General features: G+C 37.5%; 1 protein-coding gene across 1 annotated transcript in view; it reads right to left on the bottom strand.

Moving 5' to 3' along the window:
• The window catches only part of LOC113046090 (probable G-protein coupled receptor 158), a 42,632-nt gene extending 23,463 nt beyond the window's left edge, over window positions 1-19,169 (bottom strand). Inside the window, exons 1-3 of the mRNA XM_026206958.1 lie at window positions 17,843-19,169; window positions 13,254-13,359; window positions 1,652-1,754 (exon numbers count right to left, since the gene is read on the bottom strand). Of these exons, the coding sequence (XP_026062743.1) occupies window positions 1,652-1,754; window positions 13,254-13,359; window positions 17,843-18,723 (1,090 nt within the window). The 5' untranslated portion in view covers window positions 18,724-19,169. The remainder of the gene's footprint in view (window positions 1-1,651; window positions 1,755-13,253; window positions 13,360-17,842) is intronic.
• Between the last annotated feature and the right edge of the window lie 4,848 nt (window positions 19,170-24,017).

Below are 24,017 nucleotides of genomic sequence, written 5' to 3'. Positions count from 1 at the left end.
AACACTAGTTTTGCCTATAGATTTCTGCTTTATAAGTAGAAGAGACTCATTTAAAGGAACTATTTTTACATCAGTTTATATCTGAGCGTGTGAGAGAGGAATATTGCTCTTAACAACTAGGACTCTCTGCATTAAATAGATATAAACTCTGTCTCTGGGGTATTCGTGCCTAGTTTAAGATCATAAATTATCTGGTGGAAGGATGTAACTCTATGTTTGTGTATCCGTTTCTGTCAGAAAGATAAATTCAATCCAGACTAGTTCTGTTCAAACAAGACCCATTACTTTATTTATGTGCATTTTACATTCACATTCATTGTTCACAGACAATAAAACTGTGGAATAATCTAATTGTCTTCCATTGAAGGATGACTCAGTTTTAACTACTCATATTTATCTCTTCATATTACAGTTTTTGCCCGTTGCTTGAACACATTTTGCAAAACTTCGCTCATGGTGCCAAAACTCTACACACAAGTAAACATGACACAACACTGGGAAATATACCATTCACATCTGTGTCAAATTTAAGCTCTACTATCAAAACCTAAACTCTGCTATCAAAACCTAACATTCCTCTGTCAAAATGTAACTCTGATGACAAAATGACACATACTTGCATCTTATGCATACACTTTCAGATCAGGGGGAACACACTAGTCTACTTTATATAAAACACTGCAGTCTTTAAATTTCACTGTTTATTCAGAAGGCATATTTTCAGGAGGCACAATTTCAAACAACCAAAAAAGCAAATAGGCTCAATATTGTACATTGCAGCACTGTACATTGCAGTAACATGAACTCAGATAAAGCAAAAAAATAAAAATAATATATATATATATATAAAAACACTATACTGTGAACACAGAAAATCATGGCAATTGAGCATTCGTGGGCTCATGGATCCCGCCGTCTGTTGGCCTCATCCACATCGCAAGCGATGTCTTCTCCCGTCCCGCTAGGCACCGGGGAAAATATCCCCTTGCATGGATCGATGTCACCTGAATGTCACCACAGTTCCATTGCCTGCAGAAGGGACATGCAGGCATGTGGGTGGACACGAGGTCCACCAAAGTTGCTCTCATATCATCAGAAAAAGGGGTCCGTGCATGGCCTCTTCGACCTCCTCTTCCTCCTCCTCTTCCTCTTGCTCTCCCTCCATCCATGCTTGCACAGTTCTTGAAATGGCTAAACTGAGGGCTGATTGGTGTTCAGTTTTGCAAGTAAGTGCCTTCAGTTGTGTATTTGAGTGGTAGCAATTACCCGATGTGTTTTGTATTTTGGATACATGTGTTTTCCTAATGGCACCCTGAGATTTCATTTTTGAACGAAGTGTCTTATGTATGAAATAGAGTGTAGTATGCAGGACCAAGTGTGTTGCATAAAGGAGTAAGTGTGTTGCAGAATTGCAACTAGAGTGCAAAGCAGCGCTTGTGTTTAAGGTACGGGTTCATGTGTTTGAGGTTTGGTAACAAAAGCTTCAAGTTGTGTTACTTTAGTCTAAGCATGGGTCTATAGTGTTCAAGCAAGGGGCAAAAACTGTAATAGTAAGTAGTTTTTAATATCAATACCATAAGAGATTTGTTAGAGGTTCCTATACAATTCATATTATAAATCCAAAGTCCTGCCAGTTCAGATTTGTACTTACTTGAGAAACCATTGAGCGCCACTTGGCTTTGGTGATAGAAACCACTCTTGCATTGGCACTTGTACTTGTCCAGCACAAATCCATGGCCTGCGATTGGTTTACACTTGCAAAAAAAAAAAAAACATTATGTAAGTGTACAGTATGTAATAGGAGACACAATTAAGCTACAAGTACCAGTTTCACTGCCTCTCCATTTTTAAGCATTGAGACTGATGCTAGAAATGATATATTCTTGTTCAACACAACTCAAAACTGTATGAGCAAGAAACTTCCTGGGGAAATCGGCTCTGCTAATAGACCATCAGTGACAGTCATTTGTCACATTGCCAGGTATGAAAATGTCAGTTTTATGAGTTATTATGACAGTCGATGTGTACAGTATGTGCAGCAGTTTATTTTTACTCATGTTCTGACGATATCACGGTAAAGCTCACATGAGCGTGCAAACAGATGGGCTCACGGCAGCTTTCTCCTTAAAGCCCCTTTAAAATGACTGCTAAGCTTCATATCAAAACAGTTTACGACGTATAAAACTATGCATGCAGTGCATCAAGAAAGATGTGCACAAGATGCACATTTCACGCTGCTGTAACAACAATGACATTCTGTGCCTGTTTTAAGTGCAAAAAAAAAAAAACCCTGCGAGCTTCAACTTTTTAGACTGCTGTATTCCAGAAACAGAAATAAATAGTTGTACTGTGAACTAGGTTTAAAAAAAGTCACACCAAGTTCACAAGACTCTATAAATAATCTGGAAAGTGCCATGAAGCCTCGAGGAAATCTAATGCAGCGAATGGGTTAGAGGCTGATCTCAGAGAAAGGTTTCAGGTTAAATTAGCCCTTGTTTTGTCACCTTTATTTTAGCAAAAGGGATTCAATGTGTCAAGTCTAAATGAGGGAATGATAATTACTTCCATTTTACATTTATGTACTTGGTTTACTAAATGCACAAAATGTTCATCGAGAACAGTGGCAAATGCTCGATCTCAGTGACAACAAAACTTTTTTTTACATTGACATTTTTTACATTACATTTACTGGTTTCGTGTTTTATGTGTTGCTCTTTCAGAAAAATGCTACAGATCAGATGCCCCCGAAATCCTCAATACCATAATTACAATAAAAAAAACATTGCCATTATTGCAGTGTATAAAAACATATGTTGATATCTAGTATTTAGCTAATTTAAATATTATACTATAAATAATATGTATTTATACATCATGGTACTGCTTCTAATTTACAAATATTCAATGTTTTTCAAATTAATTGTAAGAATAAATATGGGATAATGTGCATCCAGGAGGTTGTTAGTGCACTATAAACCTGAACAGGGTGATCAGGACCCCAACATGAAGCGGATATTCATTTAATTTACTCTGTAATAGGTGGATGTGCATTATCCTGCTACATGGCTACTTGCTGCATAAGTAAATAATTAGATATGAAATATCGATTTGAGTTAAAAAATTTTATTAGCTCTTTAAATCCAAAGCTTCTGCAAAAAAACACAGTTTCAAACAAACAGCTTGGAAGAAATTTACGGCATATAATGTACATTCGTATCACTAATTACACAACTTTTCGCTATATGAATAACAACAAGAACATAACATTTAATTTGAGATAAGGCATTTTAAAATCGTATGTGTACATTATCTTAAAATCAAGATGAACACTTAAAAAATATTGCAGCAGGTTTGCTATTAATGCTGAAGTCTTCTGGTAAATAGAGGTGATAACCGAGGTGCAAGATGATAGCAGTGGTGTTGGAATGAAACAAGAGTGTGGTGGTGTGATATGAGAGATGTGAAAGAAGCACCACTCTAAAACACCTGGATGAGCAGCGAGTTATTCTGTGTTACACACCTCAGAATGTCATGACTGATCAAGGCATGTTGTCACACTTAGTCTTGGGTTTTGTTTCACGTTTAGGTTTTCATGTCTTTGTTTTGTAGTTTAGTCACAGTAATATCTCCTGTTTCCTGTCCCGTGCTTCCCATGCCCTCATCTGTTCTTGCCCTTTATGCAACAAAAATATATTTCCATATCTTGATGATCAATATATTTCCCTATATATTTCTAATAAATCTGCACATTGGCTCATTTCAACTCATCTTCAGTGGACATTAATGACAAACCTATACTGTAAAATACTAACAGTAAAATTAATAAAGTAATGAGAACCCAATAAAAATCACCACTAAGGATAGTTATAACTAGAAACATTAACATTTTGAATGATAATGTCAATATACATGACTTTATGAGAATGCTTATGGGTTTATGTTCTTAATTATCATGAAATAAAAAAATTGTCAATCGATGGTTTTGTTCTTGCAAGATACACCCAATCGTTAATGCCAATTCATTTCAGAGGTCAAAATATTGATGAGGGCTGAATGTTGATTTATACACCCCTGTGGTTCAATACCTCCCTCTATCCTAGTCACCAGAACATAATTTTCAGTATATTAGCTGTTCCCCTCTAAGCATGCTCTATATGAATATGATTTAATAATACCAGCCTTGCTGCTTTCCAATGCAGATAAATGTGGGTGGCCCGAGACATTTGAAAACATGAATTCATGCTTGGAAATCCTCAGGAGAGAGCAGAGTTAAAAGATCAATCTGTGATTAAAGACAGCGGCACTCAACCTCCTGCTGTACGCTGCCGACATAACACGCCTGCAACAGGATATATTTGGATTTACTTGTGCACCTTCAGTTCAGTTCATCAAGACCAGCTACCTGCTAACTGCTTCTCATGACATCTCTGCTTTTTATTCCAATTTTAAAGCATTGGCTTCAGAATCAGTGGATAGACAAACTCTGGTTGCACAATTTCCATTTCTGCATAAATTGGTGATAAAATGTGATTTAGCATTACATTTTGCCTGAGAATGTAAGGCCATCTGTAGCTCAACAGAAGTTGAGGACAACTCAAAGCACAGGAGTGAATCAACAACACAATGGCCTTAACAAAAGAAAATATACCCCGTCGCCTTCTGGAGTAGCTTGACCTTAACCTGAGATGCTTTGGCATTCACAGAAGACATCCAAGAATACTGAGTTTTATAAAAAGGAACTGCATCTGTGCAGAGATTCATGTAATATTCAAGAATCAACTGGTCAACACATACAGTCTTTATCTATAGTACGAAAAGAACATGAATATAATCTTAAAATATTGTTCATCTACACCAGTCACATTTATAGGCTACTTCCTATATACATATAGACACAGAGCACATTAAGGTCACGCTCACATCAGGGACACAGGTTTTTGTGTCCTTTAATGCTTGATTTTGGGTTTACGGTTTATAAAAATGTAGTTCTGGGTTTTTTAGATTGTTTGCTGAACACTTTTTCACATTGCAGGTTTTAGACATTGCTCTGTTTTTTTGTTATAAGTCAGAAATGACAAGGAGGCAGCTTCCCACAATACAAAGTCAATGGAGAGTGTTGGATTGTTTCCCACCGGTGGGCGTGGTTTCCAGATTATGAAGCGTGTTGCTCTCTCTCTATATAAACATGAAATCTGCATCAAATCTGACCAGAGCAAACTAAATGAAACAGAACGTATGGTTCTCAAAACATAGCACTCTTGGCATGACGGCTGGAAAGACAGCAAGATTCATTCTGTTAAAGGGAGCAATCTAGTTCATGTTTACTTTTTTTTTTTTTTCATGTTTACATGGGAATTTTTATTATTATTATTTGTAAACTTTTTCAGTTTATTTGATGTCAGTTTTATCAAAATGAAAGTTTTGATGTCTTTTCAAAAATAATTTAATTAGTTAATTTGAAGTTCATTTTATAATGTTGTATTGTTTATATTTCATGGTACAATAAATGTGTTTTATTAATATATGATTTTAGCTCCATTAACAGCTATGATGTGTCTCTCTGTCTTTTCAGAATCTTCTGCAATTAATGCCACATATTAAAGATGCTTTAGATCTTAAATAGATATATTTTGAAAGATGTATACAGTATATGAAGTATATTGTATAAAACAATATATAACAATAAAATGTATAATGTAAACAAAGTAAATAAATGCACCTTTTGTAGTTATGTAAAAAATAATAATTAAAAAGCAGCTAATAAACCTGCAAACAAAATAAATGGAAAAATAAATATCAAGTTGTATACATTTTGACTGATGTGCTTAGGTGTTGCATTAACCACTTGAAAATGAAAATGTGTCTGTGTTTTACTCAGCCTCGAGCCATCCTAGGTGTACAGTATATGACTTTTAGACATATCCAATCGTAATTATATTAAAAATTGTCCTGGCTATCCCAAGCTCTATCATTGCAGTGGGCAGGTGTTTCTGTTCATCAGTCCAAAAGACGTCAAATAAAGTGTGTGTATCAATAATTAAACATGCCTCATATGGAATTAATTATCTGTTGTAAAGGGAAGCCATTAAATGAAGTGAGTGTTTTTGAATTCACAACAGGAGGCATTTATTCACCCCCTGGAGGCATGTGAGGCATTTTATTAAGGATGCGTGCTGGATATACATTAAATTATCTAATTCACCCAAAAACGAAAACTCTGTCATCATTTTTTGTTCAAAACGTGTAATTCCTTTTATCTGTGAAATGTGGAACACAAAGGGTTATATTCTGCAGATAAAAGTACATACAAGTTTTCTTTTTTTTTTTTATTACTAAATTTTCATTTTGGGTGAACTATCCATTTAAAGTCTTTCATCTTCAGTTTTAGATTCTACTACTAATGATGCATGAGAGTTTATGCAACACGCTCACTGATTACACTCAGAAACAAAAGCTTTCTACTGACAGCCAATGAGTTCCACCATAATACAACATTACCATTACAACTAATGGAGTGGAAGAAATGGCACAGCAGTAGAAAAGACTCACAACCCTTGGGAGACCAGAAAGGAAAATGCTTCATGTGACAAAGCTCCAGAGCTCTTTTCTCGAGTTGTAACGTAGAGACACAACAGAGTCTAACATCCATTCAGGTTAATCCACCTCAGGTACAAAGTCATTGCAGGACATTTAGTGCATGTGATTCGGGATGCGCTCCTGTCAAACCCCGAGCTTACAGTATGTTGCTCATCTTGAATGACAGGACGGACTTTAAGAGGCATAGTCCTGCTGTCTTAGGTAGAGATGAGGCTATAAATAGATTCACACTGGCACACAGGGAGTGATACACACACACTGCTTTCTTCTTTCTCAGACAGCACACAAGTATTTCTTCCCTCCGAATATCGTTTTGCTTCAGTTGCTGTGGTCAGGAGCGAGCATAGTGGTTATGTGGGATGCTGTGCTTTTCCTTGCTGCTTTTCCTCTAGAGTTCCCATGAGTGGGGCCACACAGAGAAGGAGCATGGTCAATAATTTAGTAAGCCAACCAAAATCCATTACACTGCATTTATAATGGATCACAGCTTACTGGGAAATTCTCCTCAACACAAGACAACAACTTGGCCTTGCAAACCTGGTCCAGTCCATATAGATGACTGACTAATATATCCAGAAGTCTGGTGTCCACCTACTTTAAGCATTAAAGGCACAAATTCCATAATTCTACTTAGAAAAATAAAATGTAACAGAATGCAGGGTTCCCAAAAGCACTCTTTAATGTGACATAGCATCTTAAAGACATGACACTCATGACAGAAGATGCTGAAAAGTCCTCACAGATTCCTTTGTGTTAAATTTTCAACACATTTGTTCTGTTTTTTTTTTTTTCTTCTTTACAGCATAAAATTTTAAAAATCATCGTAGGTTGGCAATCAATAAACGTACTATACCTGCTGGGGATCAGGGAAGGAAGACCCAATTGCAGTGAGATAACAATTTTATTGACAAGAAAGACTGATACAAGAGGTAGTGAGGTGCACAACAGGAACACCATAAACCGAACAGCTAGGGAAGGCCACTGGGAAGGCTTCAGGAAACAACTGGCAGAATACTTGGGCAACAGAGGGGGCAGCAAGACCAGGCTGATAGAGAAGGCCACACAAGACCCCATAGAGCAGAGCTCAGAAACTTGTTGACCACTGACTCTGGAGACAGACCAGATGCCAGGCTGGTAGAACCAGGGCAGGACACATGAGGACAGGTCAGGAACTAGAACACAAGACCAACTACCAATGAACTAACAAAAGTAAAGTAACAAAAGAAATTACCAATTTAACCAACTTAAAAGAATGATCAAACAAAACCAAGAATCAGGACTAGAAAAATAAATAAAAGCAAAGGGCTAGAACAAACAAATAACTAAAACAAGGAGCAAGACAAGAACATAGAATCACAAGGGCAAGACAAAACAAGGGCACAAGACCAACCAGACAGGGAGACACTTACACATTCAGCCACATCCACAGACCGAGGGGGTGAGAATGAAAACGGACCAGCAAACACAAAAGGGTAAGGTGCACTTTAAATAGGGAGGAAAATACATGAGGGACAGGTAAGCACAATTAGACCAACTAGGGTAACAAAAGGGTGTGGTACAGAGGAAACTAGAAGGAGGGGCTAAAGGAGCACATGGCCAAGAAAATAACTAACAAGGCCATGTGCGGACACTAGACACAAGAAACAAACATAAAACAAAGTCACAGTGCAAAACCCTGACACTAACCCCCCTCCCAATGGACGCCTCCTGGTGTCCACTCCAACGGTGGGGTAAGTGTCAGCATCGTAAGCGGTTAGCACTGGGCTTGGGCAGACTGTACAGGAACATCTTCAGAGGTCATGACAGGCAGACTAGCTGGAACACACTCTGAGGGACTCGTTAGAAGCAGCAGATAGCTGCTCTGGTATGATCTCAGGGAGTGCAACTTCTAGCAGGAACATCCTCTGAGGGACTAGTCAGAAGCAGTGGTTAGCTGATCCAGTATGATCTCCGTGGGCTTGACAAGACAAAAGGGAAAACTTCTCCATGGCCATGACCCAACAGGAACATTTTATTTGACCATAACTTGACCTGTAGGAACAAAGTCTAAGGCCATGAACCAACAGGCAGGAATGACCAATGTAGGCCTGACAGGACAGGCAGGAACACTTTGCATGGCCCAGATGTGAGGAGTAAGAACAACACTCGAGGACTTGACAAGACAGGCACCATCTCTATAGCCATGACCCAACTGGCAAGGGCAACCTTCGAGGACATAACAGGAACATTTTATATGGCCATAATTTGACAGGCAGGAACACTCTAAGGCCATGACCCAGCTGGCGGGAACAACCTCTGTATGCGTGACAAGACAGGCAGGAACAATTTGTATGGCCAGACAGACAAAGTAGGTAGGGACAACCTCTGAAGATGTGATCTCTGGACACTTGACAACATCTATGCACATGACAGGAGTAATCTCTGGAGAACTTGACACACGACTGACAGGAACATTTTCTGTGGATATGACAGGAGTGATCTCTGGGGAACTTGACACACGACTGACAGGAACATTTTCTGTGGATATGACAGGAGTGATCTCTGGGGAACTTGACACACGACTGACAGGAACATTTTCTGTGGATATGACAGGAGTGATCTCTGGGGAACTTGACACACGACTGACAGGAGTGATCTCTGGAAACTTGAGAACATCTATGGACATGACAGGAGGGATCTCTGGGGGCTTGACACATGGTTGACAGGGTAGACATCTGATGGTGTGAAATGAAAGTCTAGAACGGTCTCTGGTAAAAATGTAGTAACAAAGGCAGACAGGGCAGGAAGTTTGGAAAAATACCCTTGTGACTGTGACTTGAGGTTCTGACAAGGCCACCGAACTAGACACCTCTAGACCAGGTTCCAAAATTGACTGTGGATGACCCTTGGGGGCCATTGAAATACCCTCCTGAGCCACAGGAAGAAACTCAAGAACTGACTCATGAACAGCCTCAGGGGCTGACAAACTGCCCTCCAGAGCTGCAGGAACAGATTCTTGATAGCCCTTGGTGTTGAGGAACTGCCCTCCGGGGCTGGATCCGACACTGGAGTGAGCTCTGGGGCTGGATTGGCTTGGATAACTCTCTCAGGAATGATTTGAACGGACTTGAAGCAAGGATGACTGCAGCAACCTCAGTGGAGTTTGAAACGAACTTGACTGAATCAAATGGCCATAGTTCAGGAGAATTTGGTGTGAACTTGACTAGATTAAGGATAGCTGCAGCAAATTTGGTTTAAATCAAAGGTGCCTGGGACTGGTTTGACTAACCCAGGGGTGCTGGCAGCAATCACTGCAAACTCATAAATTGCGTAGTGAAGCTCATCTGCTGGATCCTGAATTTGGCTGGTCCGTAATGTCAGGGATCAGGGAAGGAGGACCCAATTGCAGTGAGATAACAAGGTTTTATTGAAAAGACTAATACAAGAGGTAGTTAAGTGCACAACAGATACCACAACAGGAACACAATAAACAGAACAGCTAGGGAAGGCCATTGGGAAGGCTTCAAGAAACAACTGGCAAAATACTTAGGCAACAGAGGGGGCACCAAGACCAGGCTGATAGAGAATGCCACACAAGAAACCATAGAGCAGAGCTCAGAAACTTGTTGACCACTGACTCTGGAGACATACCAGATGCCAGGCTGGTAGAACCAGGGCAGGACACATGGGGACGGGTCAGGAACTCGAACAAAAGACTAGACAGGAGAAAGCTCCACAAAAACACAAGTTAAATCCAAGACAAAGAATATAAACCAATTAACTAACAAAAGTAAAGGAACAAAATAAGAAATTACCAATTTAACCAACTTAAGAGAATGATCAAACAAAACCAAGAATCAAGACTAGAACTAAAAAGCAAAGGGCAAGAACAAACAAATAACTAAAACAAGGAGCAAGACAAGAACATAGAATCACAAGGGCAAGACAAAACAAGGGCACAAGACCAACCAGATAGGGAGACACTGACACATATTCAGCCACAGACAAAGAGAGTGACAATGACAACAGTCCAGCAAACACAAAAGGGTAAGGTGCACTATAAATAGGGAGGAAAATACATGAGGGACAGGTGAGCACAATAAGACCAACTAGGGTAACAAGAGGGTGTGGTAAAAAGGCAACAAGGAGGAGGGGCTAAAGGAGCACATGGCCGAGAAAATAACTAACAAGGCCATGTGCTGACACTAGACACAAGAAACAAACATAAAACAAAGTCACAGTGCAAAACCCTGACACTACCATGCATTAGTAAAACATTTTACTTTACATATATTTTTTTTTATTTATGTACTTATTTATAATTTTACAGTTACAAAGCAGTACATGTTTATGTTGCTAAGCAATAGTGTCGTCAAAAGTACTGGTACTTGAGCATTGCAGCCAATCAATCACCTTTATTTATATAGTGATTTAAACAAAATACATTGCGTCAAAGCACTGAACAACATTCATTTGTCAATAATGCAAAATGATAGTTAAAGGCAGTTCATCATTGAATTCAGTTATGTCATCTCTGTTCACTTTAAATAGTTTCTGTGCATTTATTTGCAATCAAGTCAATGATATCGCTGTAGATGAAGTGACCCCAACTAAGCAAGCCAGAGGCGACAGCGGCAAGGAACCAAAACTCCATCGGTGACAGACATGTTTGTTGAACGTATGAAACAAAGCCATCAGAGGCTTTGAAACTAGTTTTTTTCAGCGGGAGCCCTTTGTGCTTGTTAATTATTTCACAATAACCAACACAGTATTAACGTAATACATAGTAAAGTTTCCATAGTGCAGTAAAGACTGATTTTTTTTTTTTTTAAACACAAAGTTCTGTCATGAAATCGGATAGAAACACATTATTATTCACATGGTGTAGCTTTCTTTTCACATCAACAGCCAATGTGCTTGCTTCTCAACACTGAAATACTCGGTTAGTGCTTGTTGTAGTAGTTGCAGTGCACTTCAGAAACCGTCCACTTCCCCAGCTCCACCTGTGTAGATCTGCTACAGGTTTCATATATCTTACATGCTCACAGCAGCATGTCTGTGGATGTATTTGCAGTAGTACGTTTTGGTACTTGCTCTGCAGCAGCAGCGTAGCAGATGTATTCCGTCAAGACCAAACACAGTAACATTGCCATGTACTGTATATTACCATGCTAAACTCTCTTTCACTCAGTCAATGGCTGAACTAAAGTAATTTTGATTAGATTAACTGATTATAAAAGGGAACACACTTAGCTCAGTTTCTGTTCAAACTTTCCTCACTATCTTTATTTAATCATTTGTATAAAAGTTTTTTGTGTAGTGACTGTATTAAAATGCAGGACAGGCTACATGCTAGCATATTATTTACTTAGAATTATTAATAGCATTAGAAATTAAAACACTTTTATTCATTGAATTGAAATAAAAAATATTGAAATAAAATATAAAAAATAGCTTTTACTTTGTTATTAAAATTGATACAGAGAACCATGTAATTTGACTGAAAATTGAAATTTTGTTACTGTTTTACTGTTTTTATTTGTTATGAATAATCATATATTTTGAATTGTGTCTAAGATTCACAAAATGATTTAAAGATATGCACTATCATTTGGTTATGAAATATAAATCATTGTCATTGAAATCCCAGCAAAAAACAACTATATTATCATATGCAACAATATTTTGATCACCTACACCTAGCATGCACACACAGATGGAGAACAAATCTCACTTTAAACTGAAAAAGAGCTAAAGAGCAGACAGATTCTGAATACTAGGTGTTTCATGTATACGGGCAATTTTTTAAAGAAATACCATGTTACATACTAATATGATAATAGCAGAATAAAAATAAATAAAAAAACAGCGGAACAAATGTTTGAATCACGCTTGATTCAAGAATTGTTTGTGTGTTTATCACAGCATTTCATGTAGTCCAGCACTTGTGCAATGACATAATGCATAAACCCACAGAGTGATGTAATTTAGCGTATGAGTGCGCCTTCCAGAAACATCCAATCCAGTCCAAACTTTCTCTGGCACGCGGGCAGAACAGCTCGGACGGTCTAATTAGCTCTCGCAGAGCAACTTCTAGCTCACTACAGACTCCAGTCAAGGATGTAATAAATCCCCCATTTAATTCATCTAAAATACAAACAAAGATAATGAACCAATCTGGAGGGAAAGTGAAGCTTCACAGAGGGAAAAAAAATGAACCATGAAAGCAATCCCACTTGAGCACACAGAAATATCATTGTGCTCTGTCCAAAATGAAAAGTTTCACATGATCAGGGATATTATGACATTAGAAAGATTTAAACATGCGGGGTTGCTTTGATTAGGTCACACACGGCAGGGGAAAATTATGTTAAATGCAAACAAAACGAAAATGTTCAAATGTTATATATGCTCCCAAATATTCAATGCAAGCAGGACATTACATATCTGTGATTAATGTAAAGCTACTTGCATTTCTACACCAAAAAATGACCTATTACATTAATATGGTTTTTGTGATGATCATTCAGCGCTTTTTTGAATTTATCATTTAATTTCAATATTTAATTTAAATTCCATTTTTGTTTACTTCTTTACTTGTGCCTAATGTAAGTCTGGGTGCAGAAGCAAACATTATGAGTGCTTTTGTGTTTCAGTCATTGAGACTGAACACTCACCTCCATAGCTGTCAAGTTACAGCGGTGAGTTCCTGCAAACCAACCGCTTCTGGAGCACTGGTCAATGTCCACATCCTGCAGATTAACATCCACCCGCACAACTCCTCTACACCACCACAGAAGGAGACAGAGAGGTTTAAATGAAAACATGACACTTTCATTTCAGGGGACATGAAAATCTACACATAATGTGACCTGTACCACATTTACAGTGTGAAGAGAGCTACCGATGAGCAGACATTAGTATGCACATATATGCAAGAATGAGTCAGTGAATTCAAATATTAAGGTGCATATGCTAAGACTTACTATTATTAATTGCTAATGTATTTTTTATATTTATGCTCAAACGCATATATACCTGCTTTAGTACAACACTTTAATTGTACTTCATTGTTCATGTTCAAGGATCGCTTTGAACTTAGAACAAAACTCACAAGCAAGCATGTATACAACATATTTCACCATGTTTTACTTTGCTTGTAAAAGAGATGAGATTAACCTCTGACAATCAAAATAGAAAAACTAATATTTGTATGAACTCTACCCACCTTTCTTTTCATTTTTTTTTTTAGTAACTAATAAAAAGAAAAATAACAAAGGTCGGTAAATGGTAAAACTGTTTGCACTACAAACCAATGTGTTCATAAGGTCATGCATTAAAATAATATGATAAGACAAACCAATTTCCAATATCAAGCAGCCAAGTGAGCTGTTTAGTACAGCTAAAAATAGCTGGACACAGATGAGATGGATGCCAGACCAATAAAATGTACAAATGGCCACGCCCACTCTTACAGGAAGAAAAAGCTGCTATAATAAATATTATAATATCATAACTTACCAGTAATACAAAATATATAATTTTTTCAACACAGAGTAATGAGGCTGAAATGTCAAATATGGTTTGAAATCAAAATACACATTTCTTAGAATAATTACTGCATAATTACAATCACAGGAAAAAAAAAAGTTAAGTATAAATAGGTCCTTGAAATAATTGCAGGTTACTACCTTTTTAACCTTTTTTAATTAACTACAAATTGACTGATATATTGACTATAAAAATAGAACATAAAAAAAAACTTTTTGTCTTGTTTGCAGTTTCTTAGTGTCCTCTACATAGCAAATATAATAAAATATGAATTCAGAAATACATTTTTCCAAACCATTTGTTTATTATGCTCCGAACAATGTAATACTGTAAAAAAAAAAAAAGAAAAAAAAAATTATGCTTCTCAGGATGATATGAAAAATAATAATAATCAGATTATTAAAAATCTACTGCAATTTCTTTGAAAGAATGCAGAATGGTCAACTTGTTGGCTACAAAACAAACCTCCATGCATCCAAAAGTTTCTGCAGTTTCACTTTTCTTTGGTGCAAAACAAAGTCTCATTATAAGCTGCACGCTCCACTTTGCAAGGGCATTTCAATTGTTCTTCCCCACGGAATGAGATCATTAGACAGAACAGAATCCCACTTTTTAGATTGCAAGAAGAAACGTGTTTTTATCAACTCTGCAAGGCCATATTCAATCTGATTTGCAAATGCTGCTTGTTGTATGATGTAAGATTTTCATGTAAGCAATCGCGCTTTCTGATTTGGAGGGAAAGCCTGGTTCATTACATGAAAATGAGAGTTGTTGGCTCGGCTTTTACTCCAGATAGAGGTCCATTAGAGGGGCTCCTCTTTCAATGTCCCATAAGGCATGTTATCTGAGACCCGTGGACCAGGCTGCTCCATATCGACGCCATGTTCTCTCATAAACTTTGCTACTTTTTTATTTCACAAAAGATGATGTTGTCTGTTATAAAGGCACAATGTAACATAAAACTAAAATACTTACTATGTCCCTGTTGAAATGAATGAAGAACCACATCAGTCTCCAGCATCTAATTCAACTAACTCTAGAATCAATGCATTGCTGTAAATGAACCTCTCCTTTCCATTTCCTGCCTGACAACAGCATGAGAGACGAGACCTGAAGAGCATGTGCCACAAAATGAGAGACAGCACAACACATGTCTGTCTCCAACACTGAATAATAAATAATAAGGTAACTGTGAACTGACTTTTTTTCTCAGAATTGTGAGACATGAACTTGCAAGTGAAGTCAGAATTTCAAGATATTAACTTGCAGTTGCAGTCTCTTGCAGTTGAGAGTTTATATCTCACACTTCTGACAATACAATTTGAAATTTTAAACATATTTCTAAAATATTTGTGTTTTCTCTTCATGACATGTGGTCTAGAGTAGACATTTAAGCACTGTTTATGTATAAAACACAACCAAATAAATGTTTGAAAGTTTGAATAGTTTCTTTTTTTTTCAGCAAAGGATGCACCAAATGTCAAAAGTCAGTGTATCATGGTTTTCTCAAAAGTACTTATCAGCAAAACTGTGTTAAACATAAATGTTTCTTGAGCAGAAAATCAGCATGTTAAAATGATTTCTGAGGGATCATGTGACACTGTAGACAAAATCTGAAGAAAAAGTACCTTTTAAAATATATTCAAATAGAAAACAGTCATTTGATATTGTAATAATATTTCACAATATTCCGGTTTTATTGCATTTTTGATCAAATAAATGCAGGATTAGTGAGCATAAGAGTTTTTCATATTTCAAATTTTGTATATAAATATTTTTATAAATTTTCTGGTGTAATCGTGCGCCTCTGAAACTCCAACAACAGTTTCACACTGCAGGCTTTAATTAAAGGTTTCATTCTTATGAATGGATGCATTCGTTCCTGTTGCTTTGAAAAAAAAAATTATTAGAAGACTGAGCTCTCTTTTTGTCTGGAGTCTGGAGCTGCAGGGGATAGACACTGATTGTTATGTGCATGAGCCCCCAAATTGCTCCTCTCTGCTCATTTCTTCCCGTTTCATTTTGGACTCCAGCGAAGGCCCCAAGGCAGAAGCCATCTGTCTGCTGAGATGTGAAACAAACACCTGCAGATAGCTGGAGCTGCCAGCGCTCTCTTATCTTTAGGTGAAGAAAATAGAGCATGAGCGAGAGAGATAAAGTGACAGAGAAATGTGAGAATGATCTGCTTCAACGCACTGCTCTTTCAAGTCGGGGGATGTTAACAATGTTTACAGTCCTGTTCTCACAATGTCTTGATGATCAAACGTATAAATAACTTACATAAGGATAAAAATAACTGATGTGAAACATACTGCAAGAAAAAAGAGAACAGCAATCATAGGTTTCCACACTTAAAGAAAAATATCTACTCTGACGTGACGCTGCATACTGCAAGTAACAAAGCTCCAAATATAAGCTCTATGCTTGCAATTTACAAAACTATTTAGCATTTCGCTGACAATTATAGCTATTTATAAAATACAATGCATTGCCAGCCAAATGTGTTTTTAATTTCAGAAGCTTGAAAATCCTGATTGTTGACAGATTGGAAATCTTACAAAGCTTACAAACGTTTCATTCCCAGTTACTTAGTGGTCAATAACCTGAAGAGTGGAACATGTTGCCATGTTGTAGTTTTAACCCTCATGTTGTGTTCTTCCAGGGGTTTTGACCCAGAGAGGATTTTTGTTCCAGGAGAGTCAGGAGAGACAAAAATATAGCTTTGAGAAGGAGTTGGTTCGTTTTCAGTTTGATTGACAGCAAAGATCAGTCATGTCAGGCGCTAGACTCAAATATCCACCACTGAAGCATGCCAACTTATGCAGCAGACCATTAAATAAAACAGCACTAACCATAAAAAAGTCTAAGTAGGCTATGCAGACCTTATGTAAAACACCTTGAGGGAGATTCATGTGCTTCATGGTCTTTTTAAGTGATTTAATGTACTTCTTAAAAATGAAACAAAGACAATGAAACTGAAGGAGAGCAGCACAGTGACCTGAAAATTAAACAGGAAAATGTTGTTATCATTTACTTACTTTCACGTTGTTCTAGACTTAGGATGTGTTTCCCATACAACTATGTAAACTCGCTGCTTCACTACGATGTTTTGTGTTTCATTGTTTTACAGTTGAAATTTTGCTGCATTTATAAAAGACTAATTAGTGGTATTCCTGTTTTATGCCAGCTGACCCCTTCATGACAGCTTGGCATGTGTTCACTAAACAAATCTTTCATTCTTAAGGAAATGTTTATATAATATTTTGTATCCAAATGTACCAACAGAAATCGAATACTTCTGAAATAGACCTAGGCTACTCAGTGGAATACAGTGGTGGCCAAAATGATTACAACACTAGTATTTTCACAAGCTAAAATGGATTTAAGTCAGTTATTTAAATACTTTGCTTTAGTGAGTCAGAAATATCAGTTAACATTTGACACAATTACACACTACAGCAAAAGATGGTGAAAATACTCCTTACAGTTTTGGGCTTACAAATGTGAGTGACAACTTGCACCTGTTTGTGAACAACTGATCTCGCATTAAACGTGTAAGCTAGCCTACTGCAAAGTCATGGTGTATATTCAATACCTTTATTAAATGTGTTCAAACTAAAACGTACTCGTCTTACATAAACATGGATTTGGAGATTGTGAGTTCAGTTTAATTCTTGTTCAGTCTGTGGTGACTTCTGCATTCAGAGAGTCTTACCTGAACTCCGGCGCCGTGGTGTTCTTCAGACCGTAGAGACCGGCGGAGAGCGTCAGCAGCCAGTGCGGCACAAACCGGCCGCGCGCGCACTCCAGATAGGGCGCAGACCACTTGACACGACTTCTGTCCAGAAAATATCCGTCCTGCGCTGCTGGAAACCCTAGACTTTTGGTCAGCCTCTGGGGTCCCTTGGGGTCCCGGAACTCGTTGTACCAGTCGGACTCAGACGTCCTGTTTTTAAGGCTATGGCGCGCGGTGTTGGACAGATCTTGGAGCACTATGCGCTCCTCTCCTCGGGTCGCCTGAAGGAACATCTGCCCCTCGGGAGACTCCGTGTGAAATGTGAGCACCGCCCGGTGGATTTTAGGATTCCCTTCCAACATACTCGTGACGAGCGCGTGGAACCACTGGACATCCCTCATCGGATGCTGCCTCTTAGAGCTGTTGGACTGCAGGAGCGTGTTTAGGATGTTGGTGGCGTGCGTCATGGTGTCGAGGACGCCGTGGAGGGAGGAGTGCGAGGCGGCGTGAGCTCCACCGCGGAGACTGCTCAGCTCGTACCGCCGAGAGCAGCTGACATGCTCCAGGGTGGACGAGTCCCCCGTGTGCAGGAAAGCGGTGACCACCCGAGGCAGATCCTCCTCGAGCTTATGCGCCACGGCCGTCCGCTCGGTGCTGGAGACGGTCGGCTGCTGGTGCATCGTCTCCCCGGTGCTGTAAACCGGGTATTTAGCCTTGAGTTCGGGATCTTTGTCGTTTTCCGACCATTCCACGTAGCCATAGTTTGATCCCTTCGCAATCCCCACTAGCAGAAGAAGGTAGAGCAGGAATGCATCCATGCCTCGACGACAACGAGGAGCGTGAACGTTCTCCATCGACATTCACTTCATGAGTGCGTCCATTCCGCAGCTCAACGTAAACAGACGTGCATTGTCAGAAGTTTCTCAACTCTAATGGTTCAGTCAGACTAATAACACACACACCGACCACAACACCCACATCTGTGGATCTGACGCGGTCTTTGAGAGACTGTGGCGAATATCTACCGCCTCGTTTCTGCGGTGGTTCCTGTGGCGCTCACTGCTGCTCGGAGCTGCGGGGGGCTGATTGTTTCCAAAAGCATCTTTCCCTCGTTACTGTCCCGGAGACTTGTGAATGGCCATCGCTCCTGTCAGTCTCTTGCACTTGGGTGGAGTGAAGAGAGACAGCAGACAAGGGATGCTCTCATGGACATATTAAGCAATGCTTGTTCATTCTTCTTCTCCGTGATCTCATTAATATTAATGATGCATTGTTTGTGTATGCTAAATGTTACATTATAAGCGTAACACTAAACCTTTTTGAAGCTGAACTGTAAAAAATGCACCTGCAAAAACGTTTATAATTGTGTAACAGACGATTAATTATAACACCTTTACAGAAGCCTATGGCTTTTTTTAAAAGTATATTTTTTTGAGTAGAAAGTAAAGTAGAAATGACCTTAATGTGGATTTATTCTCTTTGTTATCTGATATGTGGAGTTTTGTTTGCTGCATATCATTTGTTTCGTGATAATATGCAGAAAAATAAGTGTTAATTTGTTAAATATTAGTTATATGAAACATTACTTTTTAATTGTAAAGCAGCTCTACAGAAGAAAATATTGATAATAATAGTCATTATTCAGATCATTTCTCAAATCATCGAGTCACTGAAAAGTCATCTTGTCAGAATCGGGGAAGAAATATGCACAGATCAAGTCATGTTTACAAGTGAAAAATAAAAGAGTGCTAAAGAAATAAGTGGTTTTGATATGAGAGGACAAAAGAGATTTTATTTTATTCTATTACTAAAGGATGGGTTATTATAGTTAAAACATCTTGATGCAGTTGTTTCTTACAAACATTTAGCTTTTCACTACAAGATGTTAATTGATGGACTGGAGTGGTGTGGATTACTTGTGGATTATTGTGTTTATCAGCTGTTTGGACTCTGACGGCACCCATTCACTGCAGAGCATCCATTGGTGAGCAAGTGATGCAATGCTACACTTCTTCAACTCTGTTCTGAATTGTATTTCTATATTGTCTATTACCTGCACCAGTAAACAATCCCAATGAAAACGGCTTCTTAGGCACTAAAAACAATATCTTCATTAAAATATAATTGTCTCAGAATAAATGCAACAGAAGCCATATATTATTAACTATACATACAATAATGTGAACGTAGTACACCCTTATGTATACTGCAGTTTTTTGTTGTTGTTGTTTTTTGAGCACCTAATGAAACTTATTTGAGACTGGTATTTTACAACAACAAACATAAATAAATGGGAATAACGTAACAAATGACACTAATGTTTTGTACAGCTTAAATAAGCACTCCCTTGTCAACTTTGTGAGCACACTGTAGCCAACATGCAGTTGCAACTTTGCAACACGTGAAAAAATGCATGTGTCTCATCTGAACTCAAGTGTGCTTGACAGATCCCAGATGATTGGTCTGGTGACCCGCTGGACCTGTTCTCCTTTCCCGAGCATTACTCTGAGGATCTGGAGTGCGTCTACATCCCACACGGGGTTATCATGGACAGGTCCTGGAAATGAAATTAAAGAGTCATCTAACCACTCACTGATGATGTCCACCGTGCAGACTCACTAGATCACATGTGATTTTAGGACCACATTGCATATGAACAAAAGTATATTCATATATATATATATATCGGCAATAAATTTGTGTTTGTAAAGAAGTACTTTTTTAAGATTTTAAATACTTTAGCAGCAATACAGTCATTTACAGCATAGTGCCTGATTTATACTGAAAACAATATTTCCTAATGGACCTGCTAAAGTAGTTTTGAGATTAATATTTTTTTTTATACAAGCAAATTTATGGTAAAATTGTGTGGGATATTGATATATGCGAGTAATGCAATGAATTGCTTTTCCTTATGAGACGTTAATAGCAATCAGTTTGCATGTGGATTCATTTTGGACACTACAGTTATCATTGACTCTGGCTAAGTGTTCACATAACATGCATGTTAGCTTGTTGTTTTTAGTCTTGATTGCAAGGTTACCACTGAAAAGAAAAATCAGCTTTGTAGATGGAATTGCTATCAGAATTTGATCATAAGATCATAATTATATGAGACAACGGTTAGATGCCACTTTAGGATTTACCAGGGAATCTTAATTAGTGCCAACACTAATTCTGTTTGAAATAACGTCTTTGCATTGCAGTTCAATTACTTCTGATAGTGAATAATATTTTTTTAAATATGTTTTGTTGGAAAATTCACATTAGGATCTCTTAGGTGTTGTTTTAATTTATGATGACAAGAAGGATTGTTTTACCGGTAATGCCTATGAAGCATGTAGATATTATGTTAATGTTTTCACTTTTTGGATCAAAGTGGACAGTTAGACTTTAGCTTTCATGGGATTTTCCAGGACAGAGAGACTGGCAAGGAATATCATGGATGATCTTTGCCATCATGACACCGTGGTGCTGTGTGTGCTGAAGGGAAGCTATCAGTTCTGCACTGACCTAGTGGACTGCAGCACATTTTTCTCTGCATGCCTTCGTCATTATGAATCATGGATGTCTTGCATGTAAATTACTGTGTGAAGTCAGATGCGCAACCCAAACATTTCCAGCGGTGCTGCTTTATACAGTATATATATATATATGTATATATATATATATATATATATATATATATATATATATATTTTTTTTTTTTTTTTTTGAAGTTCAAAAGACCTAATAAGTTACTAAAATGTATGTAAAGGCCTAGACTAGAGTAAAATTGTATATCAAGTAAATAATATATAGTGAAAATATATAGCCTGCGAAATGATAGAAAAAAAAGGTAAATTGTACTAGGTGGTGTATTTGTGCATGCATTAATGGAATGTGACTGTTGTTGATGAGTGTTGGCTGTACTGGATGTATTTAGTCAACAGAGGGCGTCATGACTTTATATTTGTCATGCTCTGAATCTCAGATTGTGAGGTCAGGTGATTTCCATTTCAGCTTTCAGGGCTTTTTTGCAGCTCTGCTGACATTTTGCAAATAAAGCCTGTGTGTGTTGAACCCAGGTGAATCTAGGTTAACTGTCATTTACTAAATCACTTTGTCTGTAAAGCATCCACTTAATTTAATAATAAAAGTGATGTCACTAACTTCTGATCTGATTTCTTAACTCTTTTATAGTAAATAAGTCTTTCCAAACACACTGGTTCCAGTAAATATGTACTAAATGTTCTTGATTTTGTTTTTCCCTGTTAATGAAACAATAATACTAGAAATATTTGACCGCTGTTTTCACACCAGAATGACTAGTTAACGGAGCGGAGAAGCTGTCAGTGCTGAGTGGAAAGATAAAAACGATCTTCTCATGAAACCTGGCCAAATAACGTCAATATGCAAAAAATGCTTGTTTTTGAGAAATATCATGTTTTTTCATGTGGAACGTGACCTGGACGTGATTTTTAAGATCTACCTTTTGAAGTTTATTTAAAATAACTATAGGCAAAATGTGTTAGTTAGGAGCACTGAGAGGTGTGTGTGTGTGTGTGTGTGTGTGTGCATGTGCGTCTGTGTGTGTGTGTGAGTGTGTGTGTGTGTGTGTCTTGTGATGGACATGACTGAGAGGTTAGAGTTTGTCACAGGTTTATGAAATCTAATCTTCAGGAAGAGGATTGATCTGCTCAGATGCTCAGGTAACTGGATTCCCCAGCAGAGCTCAGGATTGTAATACAGACACAGCTCATTAAAACATCTTTTGTCTTTTTATTCCCCCCTAAATATGAATTCCCTCTGTTTTAACTTTAGCATCCTGGGAAATATTCATAGTCCAAATTTATTTTTATTTTTATTTATTTTTTTGCTTGTATGATAGTATACACACAATCATTAATAAAAAAATGTAGAATTTATACAAATGTCGATTTTATATAGATATTTTATAAAAAATGTCATTAAAGGAAAGAAAATTTCAAAAAATTGGCATATTGTAAAAAAAAAAAAAAAAAAAAAAAGCCTCCAATCAAGTCCTTGGTTAAATATAATGGAAACTGAATGTTTTACCCCAGGATTATATTACAAATATTTAAGCACAATCCCACAAATTCTCATTAGTGCTGTGCATCCGGATGATTTCCTTCCGAGCTGTTTTTGTATTTTCCCACAATTCTACTTGACCTAGTCTGAGTACTGTGCTAATTTAGTTGTTTTTATTTTTATAGTAAGTATTCTGTGGATATGTTCTGAAGAACATCCTGATTGTGGAGGTATGTCTGCTGTCTGTCTGTCTGGATAAACTCACTGTCTCAATCACTTTAATATCCTTTCAAATGAAGAAAGGCCTTTCAGATGCTTTATAACAGATTCCTCCGCTCTCTCAATATGCTTGAACATATCAGAGGTCAGTCAATCATGTATAATTTGTACCTCTGTTAAATCAAGCAAGAAAGCTCCATTCATTCCATGCCACTTAGAAGCCAGAGGATTGTTTTTAGTCTTAATTGCCATTTTTTGCTAACTTGCTGCTTTTAATGATGCCATACATTTTCTTTTGTACATTTGTTTTCAATGCATTTGATTTTCTTTGTCCACAGTCTGATCCAGCTACAAAAGTACAACAATAATACTTCTGCAAAATCAGGGGCATGCATTAAATCTATTATATTTGCATGTTTAAACATTTAATAGTATAATACTGTTCAAAAGTGTGCATTACTTACTTATCTTTGTATTATTTGTTAAAGGAAATGGTAACACTTTATTATACAGACCAGTTATCGCTATTAGCTTGTTGCTTATTAGCATGCCTGTTATTAACGTATTGGCTGTTTGTTAGTATTTTTATAAAGCACATATTCTACACAGCTAATCCTACACAATACTTAAACTTCAACTACCTTTCTAACTATTAATAAGCAGCCAATTAGGAGTTTATTGAGGCAAACGTTGTAGTTAATGGACAGGAATTGAACTTTAAAAAAGTGTAAATGATACTTTTATTCAGTAAATTGATCCAAAGTGACAGTAAAGTCGTTGTGTTATAGAAGATTTTTATTTCCAATAAATGCTGGTCTTTTGAATTCTCATCTAAGGATCCGGAAAAATGGTGAAATATAAAATATTTTAGCAGCAAAATTATTTTCAACAACAACATAGAAAG

Source organism: Carassius auratus, chromosome 27 (assembly GCF_003368295.1).
Source record: "Carassius auratus strain Wakin chromosome 27, ASM336829v1, whole genome shotgun sequence".
NCBI lineage: Eukaryota > Metazoa > Chordata > Actinopteri > Cypriniformes > Cyprinidae > Carassius > Carassius auratus.
Note: the sequence above shows the minus strand (reverse complement) of the source record. Positions and strands in the feature narration are given on the sequence as shown.